General features: G+C 32.9%; 2 protein-coding genes across 2 annotated transcripts in view; both read left to right on the forward strand.

Moving 5' to 3' along the window:
* The first annotated feature begins 438 nt into the window (after positions 1-438).
* Positions 439-24,319, forward strand: part of LOC115970169 (cytochrome c oxidase subunit 6b-3-like) — a 47,403-nt gene continuing 23,522 nt past the window's right edge. Inside the window, exon 1 of the mRNA XM_031089831.1 lies at positions 439-639. Coding sequence (XP_030945691.1) covers positions 439-639 — 201 coding nt within the window. The remainder of the gene's footprint in view (positions 640-24,319) is intronic.
* On the forward strand, positions 14,937-16,253 carry LOC115970777 (dehydration-responsive element-binding protein 2A-like). Its single transcript, XM_031090380.1, has 2 exons — positions 14,937-15,068; positions 15,431-16,253. The coding sequence occupies exon 2, from the start codon at positions 15,481-15,483 to the stop codon at positions 16,249-16,251; it is 771 nt and encodes a 256-aa protein (XP_030946240.1). The 5' UTR covers positions 14,937-15,068; positions 15,431-15,480; the 3' UTR covers positions 16,252-16,253.

The following is a 24,319-nucleotide window of genomic DNA, read 5'->3' on the forward strand; positions in this document are numbered from 1 at the left end:
AGAAACTACGATAGAGATCGGCTGGCTTGATGCTCCAACCTGGGTTTCGTCGGAGAGGGAGGCAGAGAGAGAGAGAGAGAGAGAGAGAACTGAGAAATGGTTGGGGCTCAAGCAAGAATGAAAAAAAAAAAAAAAAAAAAAAAAAAAAAAAAAAAAAGGCTCTACTTGAATAAAAAAATAATATAAGTTTTACAATTTGTGAACAATGCGATCTCAAATTTGAGATTGCACTGTTCATCAATGCCAAATATTATAGCATTTAAAATACATGATGAAAGTGATTTTTTAGAGTTTGGTGTGTCAAATGCCAAATATTTGACATTTGACACACTTGATGGGAATGCTATCAGGCAACAACTAGCATTCTTTTTAATAAGCTTGTGCATGAAAAATATTTGATCATTACTGAAACTATCATGTATAGCGCACACATAGAAAATGTCGACATCGAGCGTGGTGGATCCGCAGGACAAGATGAGAGCCAAAGACGTGAATAAGGTCAAGGTGGCTCGAGGTGAGCTAGCTCCTAGGCCTGCTCATGAACCTGGCACCGTCTCACGTGCTCCTCCACCTTCCCAGTCTCACCCCAGCAATAATAACAACAACAGAGAACACAAAGACAGCAAAGACGACGACAAGGTCTTTCTATTATCTCTCTCTTTCTCTCTAGTGTGTGTGTACATAAAGAATCGAAAGTGAATGGGCTTTCCTTTGAGTCTCCATGTTTTGTTCTTATATATGTCTGCTAGAAGTAACAAAATTAATTATGAAAATGCTAAAAAACAATTAATTGATGGGATGAAAATGTTAATTGATATAGTAATATAATTATCACATGAAATTAATACATATATAAATGGCAATTTATGCAAATTTTTAAAAAACTTAAAAGCTTATTTGGTATTTGATTATATTTGTTTATTTTCTTAAGGGCCTGTTTGTATTGATGTGGGAGATAGGAGGGGTAGAATAGAGTTAGGAAAAAGTACCATTGTTTATATCTATAAATGATAGATATATTTGATAATTAAAAAAATTTATAAATATTCATTAACATAATAATTAACTTCAAGGAGTGATCTAAATATATCAAATTTAAGTAGATAATTTAATTACTTAAGAGTCATAAATCAATATTGAAGAATTAAAACGTTGATAAAATATTTGAAGAGCTTGAAGAAATTTATGTGTTTTGAATTCTTTTAAGAAATTATACAATACTCAATATTTTTTCTTTTTCTCATAATTCCTGTTTTTCATTATCAAAATACTTAAATATTTTTTTAAAAATTCTATAAATGATAGATATATTTGATAATTAAAAAAAAATTATAAATATTCATTAACATAATAATTAACTTCAAGGAGTGATCTAAATATATTGAATTTAAGTAGATAATTTAATTACTTAAGAGTCATAAATCAATATTGAAGCATTAAAACGTTGATAAAATATTTGAAGAGTTTCAAGAGCTTATGTGTTTTGAATTCTTTTAAGAAATTATACAATACTCAATATTTTTTTTCTTTTTCTCCTAATTCCTGTTTTTCATTATCAAAATACTTAAATATTTTTAAAAAATTTCTATAAATGATAGATATATTTGATAATTAAAATTTTTTTTATAACTATTCATTAACATAATAATTAACTTCAAGGAGTGATCTAAATATATCGAATTTAAGTAGATAATTTAATTACTTAAGAGTCGTAAATCAATATTGAAGCATTAAAACGTTGATAAAATATTTGAAGAGTTTCAAGAGCTTATGTGTTTTGAATTCTTTTAAGAAATTATACAATACTCAATATTTTTTTTCTTTTTCTCCTAATTCCTGTTTTTCATTATCAAAATACTTAAATATTTTTAAAAAATTTCTATAAATGATAGATATATTTGATAATTAAAATTTTTTTTATAACTATTCATTAACATAATAATTAACTTCAAGGAGTGATCTAAATATATCGAATTTAAGTAGATAATTTAATTACTTAAGAGTCGTAAATCAATATTGAAGCATTAAAACGTTGATAAAATATTTGAAGAGTTTCAAGAGCTTATGTGTTTTGAATTCTTTTAAGAAATTATATAATACTCAATATTTTTTTTCTTTTTCTCCTAATTCCTGTTTTTCATTATCAAAATACTTAAATATTTTTTTAAAAAAAAATTATATGTGCTTTTTTTCATATAATGAAATAACAATAATAATAATAAACGAATGCACCATTATAATTTTCTTTTTTAAAAAATAAACAAATGCCCTAAGAGAGGTCCAATACTTTCCTTTAAAAAAAAAGGGTGTTAGGGGACTTTTTTTATACCTAATTTTATTTGAGTACCACCTATTTATTTTCAAACACCACTAATAAGTTATTGGGTTTTCCCAAATATTTTTCGCTCTATTATTATGTTAATCACAAATGTTTCATATCTTATTATCTAAATTAGGTTATGATATAAAATATCACAAAAGCTACAAAACTCATATTTTATCCAATTTTATTATCATTATTTAGTTAAGCTCAAAACCGGCTCTATGAACCCAAAAAACATGTTCTATTCTATTTAAAGTCCAAGAATACTTATGCTTGGCAATATTTGAAAAGCCCATGATTCAAGTCAATGGCAAAACAATTTTATTGATGGAATTCAAATCCATGATTAAAGCCCATGATTTAAACTCATGGCAATTTATTTATCCAAAACTCAATTCTCATTGGTAACATCAAAACCCAATTCTCATTGCCAATATCAATGCCCAATTCTCATTGGTAATATCAAAAGCCCAACTTACGTTGGCACTATTAAAAGTCCAAGATAACTACTTGGCACTATTCTATCAAAAGCCCAAGGTTATTAATATTTAGCAAAATACTATATCATAATTATTTCACTTAAAAGTCCAATAATGAACAATACTTTAGATTCTTAAACATATTGTTGTAATATTACAAACTCATGGAATTTATGAATTATCTATTCTCAAAACTTATGGCAATCATCTTATAAAAGCCCATGAAAAGTTATGATTATTAGACCCATGACATTTATTTATTTTATATTATAAACTCATGTTCACTATCTATCTTATATCACAACATTTATTACTGAAACTCAAGGTAATTATTCATCCTACATGTCCATTATAATTATCTATAGAGAAACTCATGAGAACATCACATTATTCCATTATAGTGGTTGTTACCATATTTATTTAAAATCCATAGTAAATATTATTCTCAAGAACAATATTGGAGGTCATTATTTAAAAAAGCCCCAAAGAAAATATCACTTACAAAGTAATCCATAGTAAAGATTATGAGAAACTAAACAAGTTGTTATTTAAAACCCATGGGAATTAATACCCAAAATCTATCAAAAATATTTTATAAAAGCTCATGGATTCATTTTATTTCTACTAACAATTAAAGCCCATGAGGAGTAAAAAACTCATGGCAAAGCATGTCTTTAATGCCCATTTTGTAAGCCCAAGAATCTCATAAAGTAGGGAACAAGCCCAAGCAAAGAAAGGGCCGTGTGGTCCAACTAAAAGTGCTGAAATGGAGAAAAGTTCTAGCCCAAAAAGGTCCCCAGCAAAAGGCTTGAAAGTGGGCAACCAGCCCTTATTCATCCCTAAGAGCATTCTCATCAGCTCTCTAAAAAAAAATGCCATTTTAACACACCAAAAACTCACTTTATCATTTTAGAACATCATTTTACAACATAGTATTTATCAGATGTTCTATTCTTCAATTCTATACATTAAAATAATATTTCCTACACATTAAATAATATTAAACAAATTCCAACACATTAAACTGCAATCACAATCAACCTCCACGAACCACCAACGGCAACGACAAATCACCACCAACGGCGAATCAACCTCCACAAACTACAACAAATTCCAGTCTAAATCACAATCACTGGATCTCCAACAAATTCCAAATCAAAAAACCTCAACAAAAAAGAAAAGAAAAAGAAAAAGAAACTCAATCTTCAACAAACACCACCGGACCACTATAGCCACAAACACCGCCGCCCACTACAGCCACAAACATCGCCGGCCCAAAACTCAACCAACCACCGCCACAACCACGACACCACCACCGGCCCAAAATCCTAACCCAACCGATCAATCAATGACCCAAAACCCACACATCGAAACCCACTGCAGCCACAACACCGCCGCCCACTACAGCCATAAACATCGCTGGCCCAAAACTCAACCAACCACCGCCACAACCACGACTCCACCACCGGCCCAAAATCCCAACCCAACCGATCAATCAATGACCCAAAACCCATACATCAAAACCCACTACAGCCACAACACCGCCGCCCACTACAGCCACAAACAACGTCGGCCCAAAACTCAACCAACCACTGCCACAACCACCGGCCCAAAATCCCAACCCAACCGATCAATCAATGACCCAAAACCCACACATTGAAACCCATCCCAAATATCACACCCACAACCCGATTAAGTGATCTAAAGGTCGGCGGCAAGGGCTGTGGAGGTCGGCGGTAAGGGCTGTGGAGGTTGACGGCGAGGTGAGGCGGCAAGAGATCTTGAGCAAAGATGAGAGAGATCTTGAGCAGGGAGGACTGAGAGGGAAGAGATAGAGAGTGACGGAGAGAGAAGAGAAAAATGCAAAATGAGGAGAGAGGAGAGAGAACGATGAATAAAAAACCAATAAACAAAAATAGCATTTCCATCCGTACGCTCTCAAAAATGAGAGCGTACTGTAGCATGTTGTATAATTTTAACACATATAGCATACCTGATGAGGACCTGTTTCTGTGTTTGAAGTGTCAAATGTGCCAAATATTTGGCATTTGGCACATTTGAGAGACCTGATGATAGTGCTCTAACCAAAAAACAACTAAAACCCCCTACAAGAAAACCAAGCCTTTGACGATGAACTAGGGGCCATCCCATCACTTTTCTGCCACCCTCTGCCTAACGTGAACAGTGCCCAAGAGCTGTCATATCAGTTGAAGTCTAAAGAATGATGGAACTCCATCATCTTTGTCAAGATTGCACCTCCAGTGGAAGGGGAGCTGAAACCAAATTATCCAAACTCCAACAAATTAATGCTAAAAATGTTAGAAATGTTCAAGACGTGATTCATGTGCCAAGCCCATAAATTCTAAAGAGAAAAAATTGGGAACATGTGGTTTGGAGGGTATAAATGGATCTCCAGCGGAACCCTTTGAAGTGGCCTAGAGCTTAACACCTAGCTTAGGGTGTTGAATCTCACTTCTTAGGGGACCAAATCTCAGTTACGACACTAGGATTCGTTCCTGATACACGCCTTAATCCCATTGATTAGGTCCAGTCCCAGAAATCCTGGCATTTAATGCAAAGCACTCTAAAATCCCATCATTACCCAAAGAGGCAAGGCAGCCTCTAAAGTAAATCTCCTATTTCTAACCAAAAATTGAAAGAAAATTAACCTTGATTTACTACGTCTGATTAGTCATACGTTTTTTAGATTCTTGTTAATTAATACTTCTTTAAAACTCCATTATAAAAACATACACACCTCAGCCCACAGGAGGGAGGGAGCCTCTCTAAAAATTTCTGTCATTGACTACATTTTGCAGAAATTCAGTCCCTATTAAACTTTCTTTAAGCTTCCCCAAGCTCTCTTGAGCACAGTTATAACCTTTCTCAGCCTATAGTCACCATAACACCAACATTCACCACCTTGCTTACACCTTCCTACTCCATAAACGTCCCATAACTGACCAAGAGGATAGCTACCCTCTCTGAAACTCTTGGTTTGTTTGCTATTTTGCTTGTGGTTTAGCTTCCCTCAAGCTCACCACTCATCATTTCTAGTCCACACTCATCTAATCTCATATACTTTTTCCCCCTTTCACACAATCACAGCCCATAAATGTCTCTCAACTAATCATAAACAGCCCACCACTCACAAAAAGCCTTAATCTTAGCATTAATCTCATCTCACTCACTCAAAAATAGCTCACATTCATCCCATTCATGCCTTATAAATACACACTCACTAAAATCTTAGCTTAATACTTGCTGCACTGAGCTGGAGATCTTTCTCTCCCTTCATTCCATCCTATTTTTCCTCTTTTATTTGTAACTATGGAGCCTTTAATCCTTATTTATTATTATTATGATGAAGGTCATAATGTTTTGGATACTATGGAAGATTTCCCTTATGTTGACTTAATAATAAGAAGAAAAACATATTATTTTTACCATGTAAATACACTTATTAACCTGAAATAACCCTACTGCTGGATATAATACCATACCGCTAAAGGACTGATTTGAACTATAATGCTGTAAAATGACTGATAATATAACAAACTAACAACAGTAACATGTTTATTGTGCTTTATTATTGTCTTATTTTTAGGGTGCAGCCTTTATCTTTTGCTTGGGCGGACTTACAGCACACCAATAGCCTTTGGGCTTTATTTAAAGGGCCCATTGTCGAGTTTTGGCTTGGCTACCCCATATTCTATTTGGGAACATCAAAATTTTCCCCTCAACAAAGTGTTAAGTAGGAGGAGAAGCACAAAAGATAAAACCTTTTGTAGGCTATTGCTATTCATATATATATATATATATATATATATATATATATATTTGTTCTACTTGTTTAGAAAACAACAATAATTTTTAGAAGATCACATGCACAAAAAATAAAAATGGAAAGTTTATTTGGTCAGAAGGAAAAGGTGAAGAAATTTTAGTACAGAGCATGTGTAATACATATGTACTCCCTTCACGCCATCAATTACATGACCAAATTCAACCAATGTTAGGAACTTGTGCTTTATATATATATATAATAATTCAACAGTTGGAGGATGAAATATTTAAACCTTAGATGTTTACACAGTGACAAAACTTAGAGCTTGCTTGTTACTATTGTTTAAATAATAGTTTTCAGTGTTTAAACAACATTACACGTATTTTCACACACTTTTTTACTCACATATATTTCCAAAAAATACAAACAACATTACTAGAATAATATTACCAAACGGGCCCTAAGTGTTAGCTTGTGTTAGGAACTTAGTGTTTTTTTTTTTTTTTAAGGACAAAACTTAGGTACAGTTGTAGGATTATATCTCCTTAAAGAGAATTTTATGTGGCCCACATTTGAGTGAAGATGAAACTCATTTCTTAAGTTTCTTATTTCATGTCTTAAGTTTCCTATTTGTGAAAGTTACATGTTAGATGTAACATCTTTTAGTAACTCTCAAATGGTGTAACCCATTTGGTTAATAAACACCATGAAGTTACAACTTTTAAGCTCCTTGATGGAAGGAGAGTTATGAAATTCTTCATTTAAAAGGGTCCCTAGTCTAGCCTATATATATAGCCTGTCTCCATCAAAAGGATATATGTAAAGAAAAGGTCATAGACTAGAAGACACCTTTTTATAAACACTATTATCATATAGTGAGTCTTCTTTTTCTCTAAACACTTAAACAACTATGGCTGAAGGTATGTCTATGTTATTTGTTTCTGCTGCACTCTGAATTTTGTCTTACAACAGTACCTTAGGTGCTGTTCCTTAAATTCTCCTCTTAAGATTCAGTCATGTGGCTACTTAATTAAAAAAACACACTTTCATCTCATGAACAAAAAAATCTACATAGTAGAATCTTAAAAGAAGAACCTAAGAAACAGAACCTAAATATTGTACCTAAGGCTTGCAATTTTTTTAATAATCCAACAGTTTTAAATCGTAGATGTCTACATGGTGACATAACTAAGTGTTAGCTTATGGGGCCATATTCCTCCAATTTACTTTTTGGTGAAATGCAAAGTCCACACTTTATATTTTACCAAAATTCATTTTAGTTCTCTACCTTTCAATTTTATTTAATTAAAGTTTTTCCATTAACTTTTGTTATATTTCATGGTTAAATTTTCAATTTTTAAATTTTTCTTCAAATTTTTTAAATTAAAAAAATTCAATCAATGATTGAAAAGTATTTTCTAGATTTTTTTTTAAAAAAAATTAACAAATATTGACGAAAATGCCTTAATTGAATAAATCTGAAACTTAAGGTACTGAAATAAACGAAAAAAAGCAAGATTAAAGGACTAAAATAAACTATAAAGAAACTTAGAAAGTGAGTTTTGCATTTTAGCCAAAAAATTTAAACAAAATATATGTAGTATATATACTTACTAAATTTTTGAGAGAATTGACTTACCAAACTAAGAACTGCCGCCCTAAAAAATATCAAGCGACCTTTGTTATTATAACATTTATTCTTATATTTACCAAAATTTTGGATCATTCATGATTTTAATGAATTCATTAATTCCATTGTAAATTGTCTATTTACATTGGATACAAGTTGATAATTTTGTATTTAATATTTATGAATTATGTTTGACTCTAACATTAGATGTGTGTGTGTGCACAATTGCACATGGTTTGTCTTGACTAATATATCAGTAGCATATAACTTGGCCCCTCCAAGCTAGCAAAAATTCCTAATTTCGCCCTTGTATTTAAATTTGACAATGCCATAAAATTTTGATTGAGTTATAAGACTTTATGCATTATATACTTAGGTTTGGTTTGATACAGAGAATATAAAAGCGAAAGAGAAGTGAAATAGGAGAAAATATAAAATGTTGGAAAAAATATTAGAATATTTAATTTAAAATCCTTTTAATTGGACAAATTAATAGTTTAGAAATTAAAAAAATTGTTAAATTTCTTTTGTGTTATCTTTGAATTATTTTAAATATATTTAATAAAAGTATCAAATTATTACTTTTTTTTCCCTATTAGAAGATCAAATATTGATGACTTCATATAGAGAATGTCTATCTCTCTTCTTCCTTCTTTCCAACTTTTTACTTTACCAAATGAGAGAATTATCCATCCTTAATTTTTTCTTCCACGTCTTCCATCATTCTCTTGATTCCTTGTTAAACACACAATAACAAACTTTTACTAATGAAGTTAGTTAAGGACATGACTTGTCAAGAATCACGCACATGAACATAACAATTATCAAAAACTATTACGTTATAAAGCATATAGATGCAAACGCATAACTTTATATAAACAAACATGCATGAATTAAAATTTTACTTATCAGTTCACTTGCACACACTTATATATGCACAAATGAACGTGTATATTATGGATTTATGGTGACTAGGGGCTGCAAATGGGCGGGTTAGGTCATAAATGGGTTGGGTGTGTAATTACCTATTTATCCATTTATGACCCGTTTATATATAAATTAATTATCCATTACCAACCCAACCCATTTAATTAGTAACCCACCCATTTAATCCCATATGACCCAAATACCTCTAAAACTACTTGAATACCCTCTTGACCTCCAAAATTACCAAAATACCCTTAAATTACCTAAAATAACCCAAATACCCCTACACTTCCAAAATTACCAATATGCCCTTGGACATCCAAAATTATTTCCAAAATCTCTAAAATGCACATAATATTGCCTAAATCTCAAAAATGAGCAAAATATCCATAAAACCTCTAAAATGACCAAAATAACTCCGATATCTCTAAAATTACCAAATATGCTCAAAAACCACTAAAATGACCAAAATATCCCCAAAATCTCTAAAATAAGCAAAATACCCATAAAACCTCTAAAATGACCAAAATACCCCTAATATCTCTAAAATCACCAAATATGCTAAAAATCCACTAAAATCACCAAAATACCTCCAAAATCTCTAAAATGAGCAAAATAGCCCCCCAAAACCTCTAAAAGGTCCAAATTATCCTTGAAACCTAAAAATGACCAAAATACCCCCTAAAACCTAAAAATGACTAAAATACCCCCTAAACCTAAAAAATGACCGAAACACCCCCAAAACATAAAAATTACCAAAATGCCCCTGAAGCCTAATAAAATTACCAAATTACCTTATAACCTAAAGATTGATCAAAATACCCCCGAAACCTGTAAAATTACCAAAATACCCCATAAATCTAAAAAATGACCAAAATACCTTGAAACCTAAAAAATGACTAAAAAACCCCCTGAAACATATAAAATGACTAAAATACCCTCAAAACCTTTAAAATGACCAACATACCTCCAAAAACCAACAAAAAAAAAGACCGAAATACCCCCAAAACCTAAAAATGACCAAAATACACCCTAAACCTAAAAATGACCGAAATACCCCCTAAACCAAAAAAAATTACTGAAATTACCCCGAAACCTAAAAATTACCAAAATACCCATGAAATCTAAAAGATGACCAAAACTCCCCTGAAACCTATAAAATTACCAAATCACCCCATAATCTAAAAAATGATTGAAATACCCCCCGAAACTTGTAAAATTACCAAAATACCCCCGAAACCTAAAAAATTACTAAAATACCATGAAACCTAAAAAATGATTGAAATACTCCTAAACCTTATAAAACGATCAAAATACCCTCAAAACCTTTAAAATACTAAAATACCCCCAAAACCTAAAAAATGACTAAAATACCCCCGAAACCTAAAAATGACCAAAATATCCCATAAACCTAAAAAAAGACCGAAATACCTCTAAAATATATTAAAAAAAATTAAAAAAAAGACCAAAATACCCCCTAAACCTAAAAAAATGATTGAAATACCTATGAAACCTAAAAAATGAACGAAATACCCCCGAAACCTAAAAAATTACCAAAATACCCCCCGAAACCTAAAAATGACCAAAATACCCCTTAAATCTAAAAAATGACCAAAATACATTTGAAACCTAAAAAATGATCAAAATACCCCCATAAACCTAAAAATTACCAAAATAACCCCTAAACTAGAAAGCGCCACGTCATATGATAAATTGAATCCTTTGTAGCATAAACTGCACACAACACAAAAAGAGAAGTCTATAAGTATGTGGCTTTGGTTGCACACACTCTCAAACAACACTCTAAAAACCCAAAACAAAACAAATGTGAACATTTATTTCAATTTAATATTTGGAGTACTGTGCTTAAAATTTAATTGTTTGATTATGGATGAATATTGGTTTATACAGGAGTATTGTTTTTATAATTACAATTTGAAATTTTTTGTGTGTACTAGCGTTTTAAAAATTGCTACAATAGACATTGTAGCATTTTGTTAAACGCTGCAACATATATATATGTAATAGCATTTTTAAAAAATGTTGCAATAGATTATTTATTGCAGCGTTTTTTAGAACCGTTACATTGCATTTTGAATAAATGAATTTAGGGTTTATTGAAGTGTTTTTTTTACTGTTGTAATGAAAACATTGCAAAGGTAAAAATGTATTGTGGTGTTTCTATTAAACATTGCAGTAGGGATATTGTTGCGATTCTGTTGCAGCGGTCAAAAAAGTGTTGCAAGAAAATGTTGCAAAACCTATTGCAACATTTTTTTTGGGAGTTTTGCAACGTTTTGCGGCCGCTACAATAGAACCAATTTCCTATAGTGTGATTAAAATGTGGCCATGGAATCTTTAAAGAGGAGGAAGAGTAGAGGTGATGGAATGTTTGTGTTTATGGCTGAAACATTGGCCAAGTGGAGAGACTATAATGCTCAGCTTGAGTCTTCTTGTGTCCAAGCCAAACGTGCACGTAAAATTCCGACCATGGAGTCGAAGAAAGGGTGTGTGAAAGGAAAAGGAGGGCCTGAGAATCCACTCTGCAATTACAGAGGGGTTAAGCAAAGGACTTGGGGTAAATGGGTTGTAGAGATTCGTGAGCCTAATAGAGGAAAGAGACTTTGGCTTGGGACTTTTGATAATGCAGTTGATGCCACCTCTGCTTACAATGAAGCTGCTAGGGTGATGTATGGTGCCTATGCCCGACTCAACTTTTTGGAGTCTGTTTCTACTATATTTGGCCCTACTCCTATGGAATCTGAGGTTCTGTTGATGACTCTACTGTGCCATGCCCAGTACAACTAAGTCTACTGCCATGCCTAGTTTGGTAGGGGATGAGTCTGGTGTAACAAGCTATTCTGAGAATAGTAAACTGGACCACTTTCTGGGTTGTTCTGAAAATGAGTTTCTTGATGTGCAAGAACTTATGGCACTGTTAGACAATGATCCGCTTGGCTTCACAGATTCAGAATTGAGTTTTGGTTATGATGGTAATCATCTATACTAACAGAACACAAACAATTAAAGGATATATATATATATATATATATATATATATATATTTATTTATTTATTACTTGAGTGCTCTTATTGGTATCCATCAATTTAGTGCTCTTTTATATATCATGTGGTGGTCCGTGGAGGAGAAAGGTGAAGGAGAAAGAGAGATAGACTTATTTTGGGTATAGAAATAAGTATGGAATGTCATAAATAAGGGATAATAACTGAAATTTTAATCAAAATATCAGCATTAATGAGTGTTTTTTTTACTATTGGATTTACTTAAATTCAATAGTTTAGAATATATATATATATATATGGGTTGGGTTCAAGTTACCCATAGTGCAACTCTAAGCACACTCAATATTTTTTAATTGGATGCGAATTTTGATAAATCCACTGTTAGATTACACTATCTTTGTTTATTCTCCACGCTTGCAAATTTTCATGGTAATCAAAGATTCATAGTCATCTCATCAATCAATTGTTCAAATTCAAATTTTTGTAGTTTAAAATAATGCGTAAAATATGTGTTTATGGATCAAATAGTAAAGAATATCCAATTGACATGAAAATTAGCAAGAATGTTAAAAACATATAAAACATGTAATTTAATAGTGGGATTTTCAAAATATGAATTCTATTACAAGTTATTGGGTGGTCTAACATTGCTTAGAGTTACACCAGGTGTAACTTGAATCCAACCCTATATATATATACATACTTTTTTTTTAATGTACAAGTATATAATTACTAATGTGGGTACTTGCCCCGCCATTAAGCAGTATTTGTCCGCTTTGGAGAGCCAAGCCCTCACGGATTTGTCACGAAGGGGTGGGAGTCCAGGATCTTCACCATGTGTAGTAGTGATACACTCATGCAAGCTCTAAGGGCATATAAAGCATGAGTGGGAGGGTTACTTAGACGATGTGGGACAAAGGTGTAAAGCCAAGAATGGTGAAGATCCTGGACTCCCACCCCTTCATGACAAATCCGTGAGGACTTGGCTCCCCAAAGCGGACAAATACTGCTTAATGGTGGGGTAAGTACCCACAACTAAATTTTGAAGTCACTTCTTAGTAAATAATTTATGAACTATTTCTATTTTTTATAATTTTTTTAAGGGAATAAAAAAAAAAATTACTTGAATATTTTGACAATTTTTTATATTTTCTATAAAAGTGGTATTAAAAATTTTCTAAAATAATATAGGGTCAAGCTAACGAGTTCCCTTAGGGCATTGGTTAACGATCAATTTTAAGAAAATTTTGACACCACTTTTATGGGAAATGAAAAAAAACTATCAAAATATTAATTTTTTTCTCTATAAAAACTTTTTTTAAATGGATTATTAACCAATGCCCTAAAGGCATTCGTTAGCATTTTCCAATAATCTATTAGTAAATGGTCTAAGGGCACTCGTTAACCGGACTTTACAAATTTTACTATATAAATCTTATAAACTGGTATGACAATTAATGTAATTAATGAACTTTAACCATCTCATAACTTAATATTTAAATTATCTCTTTATGATTAGTAACACATAAGTTTATAAATTTAACAAAGTAAAACTTGTAGTATTTATATCACTACTCTTACGATAATAATGGTTAGTATTTTAAATTGGGATGAATATTTCAACGTCACAACCAACAACATTTTGTAAGTGCCTTTCCTACCTTATTAAGGAGATTTCTCTTGACTTTTTTTTTTTTTTCTATTTATTTCATTTTGGGCAAATTCGTATTGAACATTCAAGAACCAGGAACACTAACTAGGACACGTGATTTACACTTTAAAAAAAAAAAAAATTCGGAAGAGAAATATGATTTTATTGAATCATAATCATGGAATGTCAAGGTTTTTAACTGTTGTTCATAGTCTAGAACTCATGCTATCCAAGCCAACACATTAGCATTATTGAATGATCATTATCCACCGTTTTAGCATGTTTAACCAAGCTAATTAATTATGCCCATTATAAATAAATAAAATAAAATAAAAAGAAGAAAAAGAAAAGGGAATAGTATGTCCAAGTCTTCTAATTGTATGTACTATGTTGCCAAGTGAGTGTCATCCTGGGACTTTTATGATCGATCCTCGTTTCACCAAGCTTCGATTGTGATTTTATGTCCATAATGTTGGATATATGAATTATAATATATAGGACATAAACCATTTACTTAAAAAAGAAAAACACTAAGTAGTTAAGTAGTTTTTATTTATTTAGTTATTTTTTTGGAAACGTGAACGTATTACCAAAATTAAAATAAAAAATAAAAAAACAATTTATTAAATTTTCAGGTGGTTTACTTTAATTTAAAGTTCAGGAAATTTAAACTTTAAAATATTACTTCAACAAAAATCCCATTTTAAAGAGTGTCAACAATTTCAAAATAATTTTTTTTTTAATTTAATTATTTTGACATCTATAATTATGCGAATAAATTTTTTTAGATATAATTAAGTCCACATTATATACTGTATTAATTTAGCCTTTTTAGGATGTAAAAAGAAACAGAGTGGAAGAAATAAATAAACACCGACTGTTTAGCAAAAAAAAAAAAAAACACTGACTGAGTTACTGAAGAAGTGACACGTGGCAAAAAGTTGCGGTCAGAATCTCGGCAAAAACGAATAGAAAATCGCCACGTCAGATGACAAACTAATTTCCCTGTACTAAACCCCACACAAGTCACCAACGGTCCAACACAAACACACAGAGAGAAGGCTATAAATAGGAGGCTTTGCCTTTGCTTGCACGGACACACACTCTCTCAAAAACAACACTTTGAAAACAGAGACAAAGCAAAAGCTCTCTCTCACTCTCACTCTCACTCTCTCAAAAATCAATCAACCCCATTAATCCGATATTATCAAAGGGCTTGCTTTCTTCTTCAACTCACTCTCGCTGAGGTTCGTTTATTTTCTTTACACTGTTTCTATTTTTTTGTTCTTTGTTCTATATTTCTCCTTTTCCGTGTCGGTTTCGGATTTCTTTTTTTTCTTTTTTTCTGGGGTTTTGTTGTATAAAGCTTTGTGATTGGTTCGGTTTAGGGAATTCAAATATTGCTCCCTGAGTCTTTAGGGTTTCTGGGGTTTTTTTTTTTTTTTTGTTGAATGTGGGTATTATTGGAGTTTTCTTCTTGTTAATTCGTTTATATTTTCAAATTTTGAAAACTGTTTGGATTTTCTGGGGTTTTTTTGCAAAAGGGTTTGCGATTATTCAATTGGGGATATTCAATATTGTTATCTGAATCTGGGTTTCCATTGAACAGAACAGGGCATCATTGGGGTTTTAAGGGTTTATAGTGATCAAGGTTTGGCCATGGAGTCTTCAAAGAAGAGGAAGAGAAGAGGTGATGGAGTGTCTGTGGCTGAGACATTGGCCAAGTGGAGGGACTACAATGCTCAGGTTGAGTCTTCGGCCAAACGTGCACGTAAGCTTCCGGCTATGGGGTCAAAGAAGGGGTGTATGAAAGGGAAAGGCGGTCCTGAGAATCCACACTGCAATTATAGAGGGGTTCGGCAAAGGACTTGGGGTAAGTGGGTTGCGGAGATACGTGAGCCTAACAGAGGAAAGAGGCTTTGGCTTGGCACATTTGAGAATGCTGTTGATGCTGCCACTGCCTACGATGAAGCTGCTAGGGTGATGTATGGTGCCTATGCACACCTCAATTTTCCGGAGTCTGTGTCTACAATAGCTGGCCCTACTCCTGTGGAATCTGAGGTTTCTGCTGATGAGTCTACTGCCACGCCTAGTACAATCGAGTCCACTGCCATGCCTACTACAAGTGAGTCTACTGCCATGCCAACTACAAGTTGTTTGGTAGAGGATGAGTCAACAAGCTATTCTGAAAATGAACATTTTGACGTGCAAGAACTTATGGCTCTGTTAGACAATGATCCTCTTGGCTTCATGGACTCAGAACTGAGTTTTGGCTATAATGGTGATCAACCTGGACTCCCTGTCACTGAAGCTGCTGTGCCAAGTACAAGTAATTTGGCGGAGACAGAAACTAATGAGCCTACTGGTGTGGATAGTGGACAGCAGTACTTGCTGGATTTTTCTATAGATGACTTTTTTGTAGATCTCTGATAAATTTGTATTTACATACTGATTTACTATATAATTTTTCATTTTAATTTTCCCATTCTTTTGTTCTTCCTCCTTTCTCTTTATTTTATTATATTTTCATCTCAACTAATAGGTTTCTTTATGTTTCTATTATTTTGTTTTCTTCTCAACTGATAGATTCCTATAATTGCCTGTTAATGTTAACTCTGAATACTCATTCCTATGGTTTGTGATGCTGTTAAGATCAGTTATTTTTTCTGTTATTATTTAAGTTGGGACTATTTTTTAAAATAATCACCTGTGGCCCAGCCTTCAAAAGGACCATGGTTACTAGTGGCTTTGCTTTTATTGATAGTCATTGCTTAGAACTTAAACTTTTCCAATCATGAATGATTTCATTCTATACACACTTTATTCAGAACCCTATTGATTTAAAATGACAATGCCCTTAAAGACTGCAATGTCAACATCATAGCTCATGCCATCCAATTGGTATTTGGTAGACTAAGCTTTGAAGAATTTTAACTTATACAGATAAAAGAAAAGAAAAAAGAACTTTTGAAAATTTTTTAATGAGTATTAGGTTAGCAAGACATTAGCTCTGTCTGTGTTGTTCATAACAGGTCCCAAGCCCAGAAAAAGGAGGATGGCTGTCATTGTTGTATTAGGTGAGCTGGAATTTATTATTTAAGTGCACAAAAGTTGGCATGCTGTGCATGTACTCTTATAGTTTCTGATATATTGGTTGTTACTGAATAGCTTTTCATGCAACTAATAGTTGCCTTGCCAAGTAAATGTTTCACTGATTGTTTTTTCATGCATCTTATTATGGATGTGAACATGGCTGTTACAGTTGAAGGTATTGAAGTTATTGGCAATCTTGCCACTAAGGTTGCATTTTTCTGGGATGGTACGCTTCTTATTACTAGTCCTGCTTGTAAGTAAAATTATATACTTCTTAAAATGGAAAACGAAAATTAAAATGTCTATAGTTTGAGGAAAAGTAAACTTTAAGTCTTGCATTTTGATGCATTTCTTATTTGTTCAATCAGGACCCTGGTTGGAAAATTAAATACATGATATGTGCTTAGTTCATATCACTTCTTAATAGCTGAAGTTGGCTCTTGGCAATTGGCAGATTTGTTTGTTGGAAATAGGAATACAAACTAGGTGTAGTTATTAGTATTCCAAACTTGTTCTCCTCCCCTACAGGATGCAGGATGGTCAATTGGAAGCATCTGATGAGCATCCAAAAAAGATGAAATTGTTTTTTATTCATGAAGTAGAGAATTGGGATGCTGATTTTTATTCTGAGGTCAATGATGATGTCCATTTTAACATTGGTATGTCCTTACTCTTTCCGGGAATTGAAAATATAGCATGTCCCTGTAACCGTCAATTTTTCTAGTTTGCAAGAGAGAGAATCTTTTAGGCTATGCAAGAACACATGTTCACGTGAAAAATTACAGGGAACCGAGTTCTTCTTTCTCTTGCCTTGGCATTTTCCCCTGTATACCTCTTTAATATTTGCCACAAAGATATGTGAATTTTATTTCAATTATTTCGCATACCAGCTATTGTTTTGAACACCATCTAGATCTCAAATTTAACATAAAAAAAAAAAAGTAAAAAAAGAAGAAGAAAAAAGCAACTATTAGCTGCCTTTGTCATTTGAGAGAACTTGAACCTTATAAGCCTAAACAGATTATTGTAGTCCATGCTGATTGTTTTGGTTTATCCTTCCCTATACAAATGCCCTGGGAGCAATGCTAACTACTCATTTGGATAAGCCTCATGTTTATTTTGGGTGAATGAAATCAGGCAAAGTTTTTTCAGAATTATGAGTTTTGTAAAAAAATTTAGTTGATGATTGGAAATGTTTAATATTGGAGTATATGTTTATATTTTTTCCCCATCCTATCTGAATTATGTAGTTCCCACAAATGGTATGAACTAGAATGGTGGAAATTTGGGGATAAAAAATTAAAAATCACGAGTATTGCATCCTTTGGTTTTTTTGCTGTAGCCTAAAAAGTATGGTGTTAGGATGCTTTTCCCCAAAAGGTGACTAGCTCAATTGTGTATGTTCTTGCCAATCTCAGAATATGATATTATTAAATGTGTTTTACAATGTCTGTTCGCGCTGCATGTTCAAAATACTTTTCTTCCTTATACGAAAATATCCACTTCCTGCAATTTCCTCTCAAACTTTGAGTTGAATAGAGTGAGATGGGCAAGGGTTGGTGTCTTAAAGTATTCATTCTGTTTTGTGAGGTGCATATGTGTAGAACAAAATATTTAGTTTTTTCCTTGAAAATAATGTGCTTATGAAAGTACTGCCCTAATTGTAGCATTTTGCTTCAATGTAGTATAGTGCGACTTCCAAACTCCTGTTTCAACAGCCAGTATTGGTAATCTGTATTGTTTTGGGAGGAAATGTTTTGGAGCTGAATGCTTGGTTTTAGACAACTAAGTAATGCACATGAATCTAAGATTTTGGCATTCATGCAGGCTGTGCAGCTCCCTGTTCTTAATATCCCATTTTTTGTACCTGCCTTTTCAGTTGACCCAAAATATGTCTCTTGTACGTCACGGATTCTTTTGACATGCTTCAGGGGAGATGTATGTACTTGCTCAGTTCATATCGATAAACAGATATTTTCTCCCTCTTTTACAGTAATATTAATTAGTATATAGACACACCCGGCAGGATTGAGTTAGAATATATGATGTTTGAATGGATGAGTGTCCAGAGGGAACATTCTAGATGACAAGTGAATGAAATCTTGAAAACTTAGACGTAGATGAATGAGAGTTTACATGTAATGTTCTGACAGATCTATTGTAACCATTATCGATTCATTTCTTTGAGTCAGATCTATGGCATACCCACAAAATTTCTGTGTAATATTGTGTACTACCTTCTATGCTAAACTTGCTTTCTTTTCCAGGAGCATAAGTTTTTAAATAACTTTGTGAGCATATCTTGATTAGGGTTATTTTACAATTTCCAAGGTGCTTATTTCATGGCAGACAGTAGATCTTATTAGATAAGCTCATTTTGAGCCTTTAATTTCTTGATGAAGGTTATGATTATCAAGAAATAATGGGTCATGGTTCTTGATAAATTCTGAGGGGGAGGGGAGTGGGATTGTATGCTGCATTTGTTGTATTTCTCTACAAGGTTATTGAAGAAGAAGCTGTGTCTTGTAGAAAAATATCTCTTTTGTTATAGCTGCTCCTTCTTTTCTTTGTTTTATTAATTGTTTTTTTGTTTTAAATTTAGTAATGAGCTGGCTGTTTTTCCTTTTTGAGCATGACATTTTTTATCTTGAACTAGCAGGTGTTTAATTTTTCTAAAACTTTTTTTTTTTTTTGGTGGTGATGATCAGGCTACAATCGGTATTGATTTTCTATCGAAAACTATGTATCTTGAAGATCGAACAATTCGGTTGCAGTTGTGGTAAAATTTGGCACCTCTATATATATTACACTTACTCATGAGTGACACCTTTATATGTTTTCTTATTTTCCTGGACTTCATTCCTTACTTATGTACATGAAATTAGCAAAATGTTTATTTAAAATTGGGGCAAAGAAGTTTTATATGCTGAAATCACTGCATAAAGGTATGATGACAGATGGGTGATTACTAACATCAAAATGTTTATGCATACCATTTGGAAGTTATGCCAGTCTAAATGGAAATGTCTTCATTCAACTTTTAAGCATCTTGTGTTGCAATGTGGATGTTTGTTCCAAACTGCGTTTAACTTGATTTCTTTCATCTTGAGCAAGAGAAGGTTAAAAGGAATGTACTACATTTTCCCACCTCCCCCCACTATCTACTTATAAAAAAAGATTGTACTACATTTGGTGGATATGGTTATAATACATGTTAATTGCTAAATTGCTTTCATTATGAAACTGAACTCCAATATTTAATCTGTAGAGATCTCATTTAAATGCTTGGAGCTTGCTTCTTTACTTTTAACATATGAATTGAAGCATGATTAACAGATGCATGCAGAATGTTTCTGAGCTTCATTTTTATGAACTTTTAATTTTCATTGCATTCCTTTATTCTAGGATTAATGCGTTGAATTTATGTTGACTGAAATAGCATAGAGAACTTTGTAATTATGCTAGCTTTCCTTGTTTTATCAACGTTCTTCACCAGCATCAAATAACTAACTTATTTCTTTTTATAATTTTTTTCTTTTTCTGTGTATTGCGAGAGAGATTTAAAACTACATTCCCAAATAATTTATGCCTGATCAAGTACTTTTCTGGCTCTCATCTTATCATTATTAATTTTTTTCTCTCATGAAAAATGAGCCTTAGATTTTAATCTCATAATTTGAATGTTTAGTTTCTATTTTGTTAAAATTGAACTCCGATCTTCATCTCAAAAATTGAATCTGTTATTGTGGTTTAAGCTGTTATTTAGTAGTTTCAGCAAGGAAACTGGTGTAAGTGAAATTATCTGATCATTGGGTCTACACCTACTACCACTCATGTACACTGAGAACATAAAAGGGGGTAAAAAGATACTTGATTTTGCAATTTCTTCTTCAGTGTACCTTCCTGCCATGGTCTCTAGGAGTGAAAAATGACCATGGCATCATATAGTGCAGTGAGATCTATGTCAAATATATGGTGCATTTGTATTAGCTGTTGAAAAACTGGGTTTTGAGTTTAAAATGAGCATTGTAAAACGGTTATGAGGAGTTGCGGTTGCAAAACAGAGTTTTGGGTTCTTAAAACACTCTTTTAATCTTCCATAACCCCTAACCAAACGGACCCATAAAAGAATAGCCATCTATCTTGAAAATTATACCCACTGCCTGCTTGAATTGTATATATGTCCAGTAAGTTATGCTGAATGGACTAGTATTATTCTGCATTCCTCTTTATTTCAATTCCTTGGGAGTTGATGACCATTATCATATGAACAAAGACATTATTTGCTTTCATAATATTGGCAAATACATCATACCTAATGGTTGTTTATAAGATTTTTCTAGTATAGGATAATGTTTGTGCGTGTATTTTTTAATAAATTTTTTGAAAGGTTTTATTATGTAATATGATGACAGCAATACAGCTGGACAGGAAAGATTTAGAAGTATCATTCCAAGCTACATTAGAGATTCATCTGTTGCTGTCAATGTGTATGATGTTGTAAGTATGTAGTTTGGATTTTGTCCTCCAGTTGATTATTTACTTGTCACCAAATTATTTATCACCGCCTCCCCCCCACCCAGGTTCATGTGCACATGTTTGTGGGAATATATATCTTTATAAATTGCATTCCAAGAATGATTAAGTCCCATATGTAGTTGCTTATTGTCTATTTGCATGATCATTTCTTAAGAAGTAATAAACTTGTGTCATTGTGCTCTTTTGTGATTTTAGACACATCAACATCCTGGCCTCCTGCTTAATCTCTCTTGATGTGAATCATGTTTTTGCATAATTGTTGGGGCTTGTTGCCACATGCTTGATGCATACTGACTATTCTGGTGCTCTATGATTTAGGCCGGCAAACATTTCTAAACACTTCAAAGTGGATTGAAGAGGTGTGCACTGAGAGGGGCAGTGATGTCATCATTGTCCTTGTTGGGAACAAAACTGACCTTGTGGAAAAAAGGTTAGAGAATATGAATTGGTGGATGGATTATATTTGATTGACTTGGTTCACAGTGGACTTTTTTTTAGTTTCACTGTACCTGTTATAATATGTACCTTAATTAATGAACTAAGTGCACAGAAACAGGCTTATTGCTAACAGTGTTGTCATTACAAATTTTCTATTAGATTGTTAATTTAATTTTTTTTCTCTGCTACACTCACTTCATTGATGTAGGACAACATTGAGCAATTGAATAATGCTATCTACAATTTTTCTTATATTATAGGCAGAGAAGGGAATAATCCCAGATAGCTCTAAAAAAAGGTTGAGTGTCTTTTAATTTTAGGGATTCAATAGATTGGGGAGGATTTGTGTAGGCAAGGTGAGTTTTAATGATACCAAGTTTCAATGGCACTTTGCTGGAAGTTGAGAAAAATTTTGCTTACATTTTTTTGAACAGTGTTTGCTTTTCAAATTTTGGTCAGTAGAACAAAGCCTCAGGATGTTCAGGCTTGGGGTTATGAAAAGTAGAGTCATTGGTTCAAAATAGTGAGGTTTTATTTTATTTTTCCTCTTTTTATAAGTAACACTTTTAGAAAGAAAGAAAAGGGTTGTGGTTGAATAAATTATTCCCTCAAGAGCTTCATGTAGCTGTTTCTATGTGATCTCTTTTGAATTGAAATAGATTCTTCGAGCTGCTTAGAGCTCCAGCTACTACAGTGAGTAGGACTTGTAAATTTGAGACTATTAATTTAGAAACTCAGAGTAATAAAACAAAGCCAAAGGCTAAGCATAATGATGTGTAGTGCACCTATTCCTTAATGGGATCCCTGCATTTTGTTTCCTACAGCATTTAAAGACACAAATGGATCCAGTATAAAAAAACAATTCAGCAAAAGTGATTTTTGGTCACTTTCTTGATATTAAAAAAGTTTGCAAATCATTCCAAGTTTAGAAAGACTTTTTGAAAATTGCTGGTTAGGGTAGGCTTGTCAATAAAGGGATAGGAGTCTCAGAGCAGTGCTTATTCTAAGTAGGGCTGCAGACAAGTCAAGTGAAAATTGGCTACCTTTAAAGATCCCTTTCATACTATTTTGTTTGTCTTGTTTTTGCTGAAGAAGAGGCAGAGCTATAATTACTCAGAGTTATTCTTCCAGTAGGACTCTGAAAGTAAAATAGTTGAGTGACTAGACTTAGACATCCTTGCATTGTTACTTTTCTGGGAATAGTTGGGAAGAACTAGACTCAGGGATTCTTTTTGTATGTGCCATGCTGCTGACTGATTTAGTATGAGTTTTGTGAGAAGTTAATGGACTCCTAAATAATGCCGTGTAAAGTACAATTGGATGATGTATCTGCATGGGATATGTAAAGACACCATTGGAGTTTTATTTTGTGAATATACAAATTTAGGAATCAGAAATTTCTAGGTTGAAGTAAACTGTAATGAAGCACAGGGAAAAGGAAACAAGGCATATCCTAAGGGAAGGACTGTAGATGGAGCAGATTTACTGAAGAGCATAACCTACATGGTCATAAGGCTTTGTTTGTGCCAATGAGCTCTTGTTAGAGGCTGTGAGGTTGTGGGTTCAAAACCCACTGAGTGCATGTGTAACTTATCAATCATATTAACTACTCACTCTTATCATTATTATTCAATGTGAGTGGAGTTTCACATTGAATAATAATGATAAGTGTGAGTAGTCAATATGACATAATTGGGCCCAAACTTGTAAACTTAAGTTTTTGGGTTAAACAGTGTCCCTATATGTTATATTAACTATTCAATTGAAATCTCCCTAATGTGTTATCTCCCCAAATATATATATATAGAGAGAGAGAGAGAGAGAGAGAGTTTTATTTACTTTCTATTGGAGTTGCTTCTATGAATCCCTTTAAACTAATTGAGATCAGTTACATGTATCTATCTTTGCTAGTTTGCCTTCTTAAAGGCCATACATCAAACGCTTATCTGTTTATCATATCTGTCTCAGTGATAGTGGTTCCATCTAAAGTTCACAGAATCTCTTTCATTTGCTTGTAATGCTTTGAATGGAATTATTTAGGCAATCCTGTGTATATCCACTTCAGTAAAATGACTCTAGGCTATCCTGTGTAATGCTTGGACTGTATGTATTTGTTGATGTTGATGATTAATGAAGCTTCAGTCACCTCCCTTTAAGATTTATGGATTTATTCATTTTGAGGAAAAATGAGCCTTGCTAGACCTTGTAAATTCTTATTGTTTCCTGTTGTGACCTAGGCAACTGCCTGGGAATACCAACGACCTAGGGCATTAGGACATCACTTGGGTGAGACTTTCCTACACATAAACAGATTTCAAATGCATCAATTGTGTCTTTTATAATTTACTTACCATTAAATACTCCAGCTTGAAGTACTAAATGCTTTCTTTTTCTGTAAGTTGGTCAAGTTGGTGTTCAATATAAAATA

This window comes from Quercus lobata, chromosome 12, assembly GCF_001633185.2.
Source record: "Quercus lobata isolate SW786 chromosome 12, ValleyOak3.0 Primary Assembly, whole genome shotgun sequence".
Taxonomy (NCBI): domain Eukaryota; kingdom Viridiplantae; phylum Streptophyta; class Magnoliopsida; order Fagales; family Fagaceae; genus Quercus; species Quercus lobata.

Coding starts and splice junctions, on each gene's coding strand:
- LOC115970777 (XM_031090380.1), top strand. CDS start 15,481: ATGGAGTCTTCAAAGAAGAGGAAGAGAAGAGGTGATGGAGTGTCTGTG.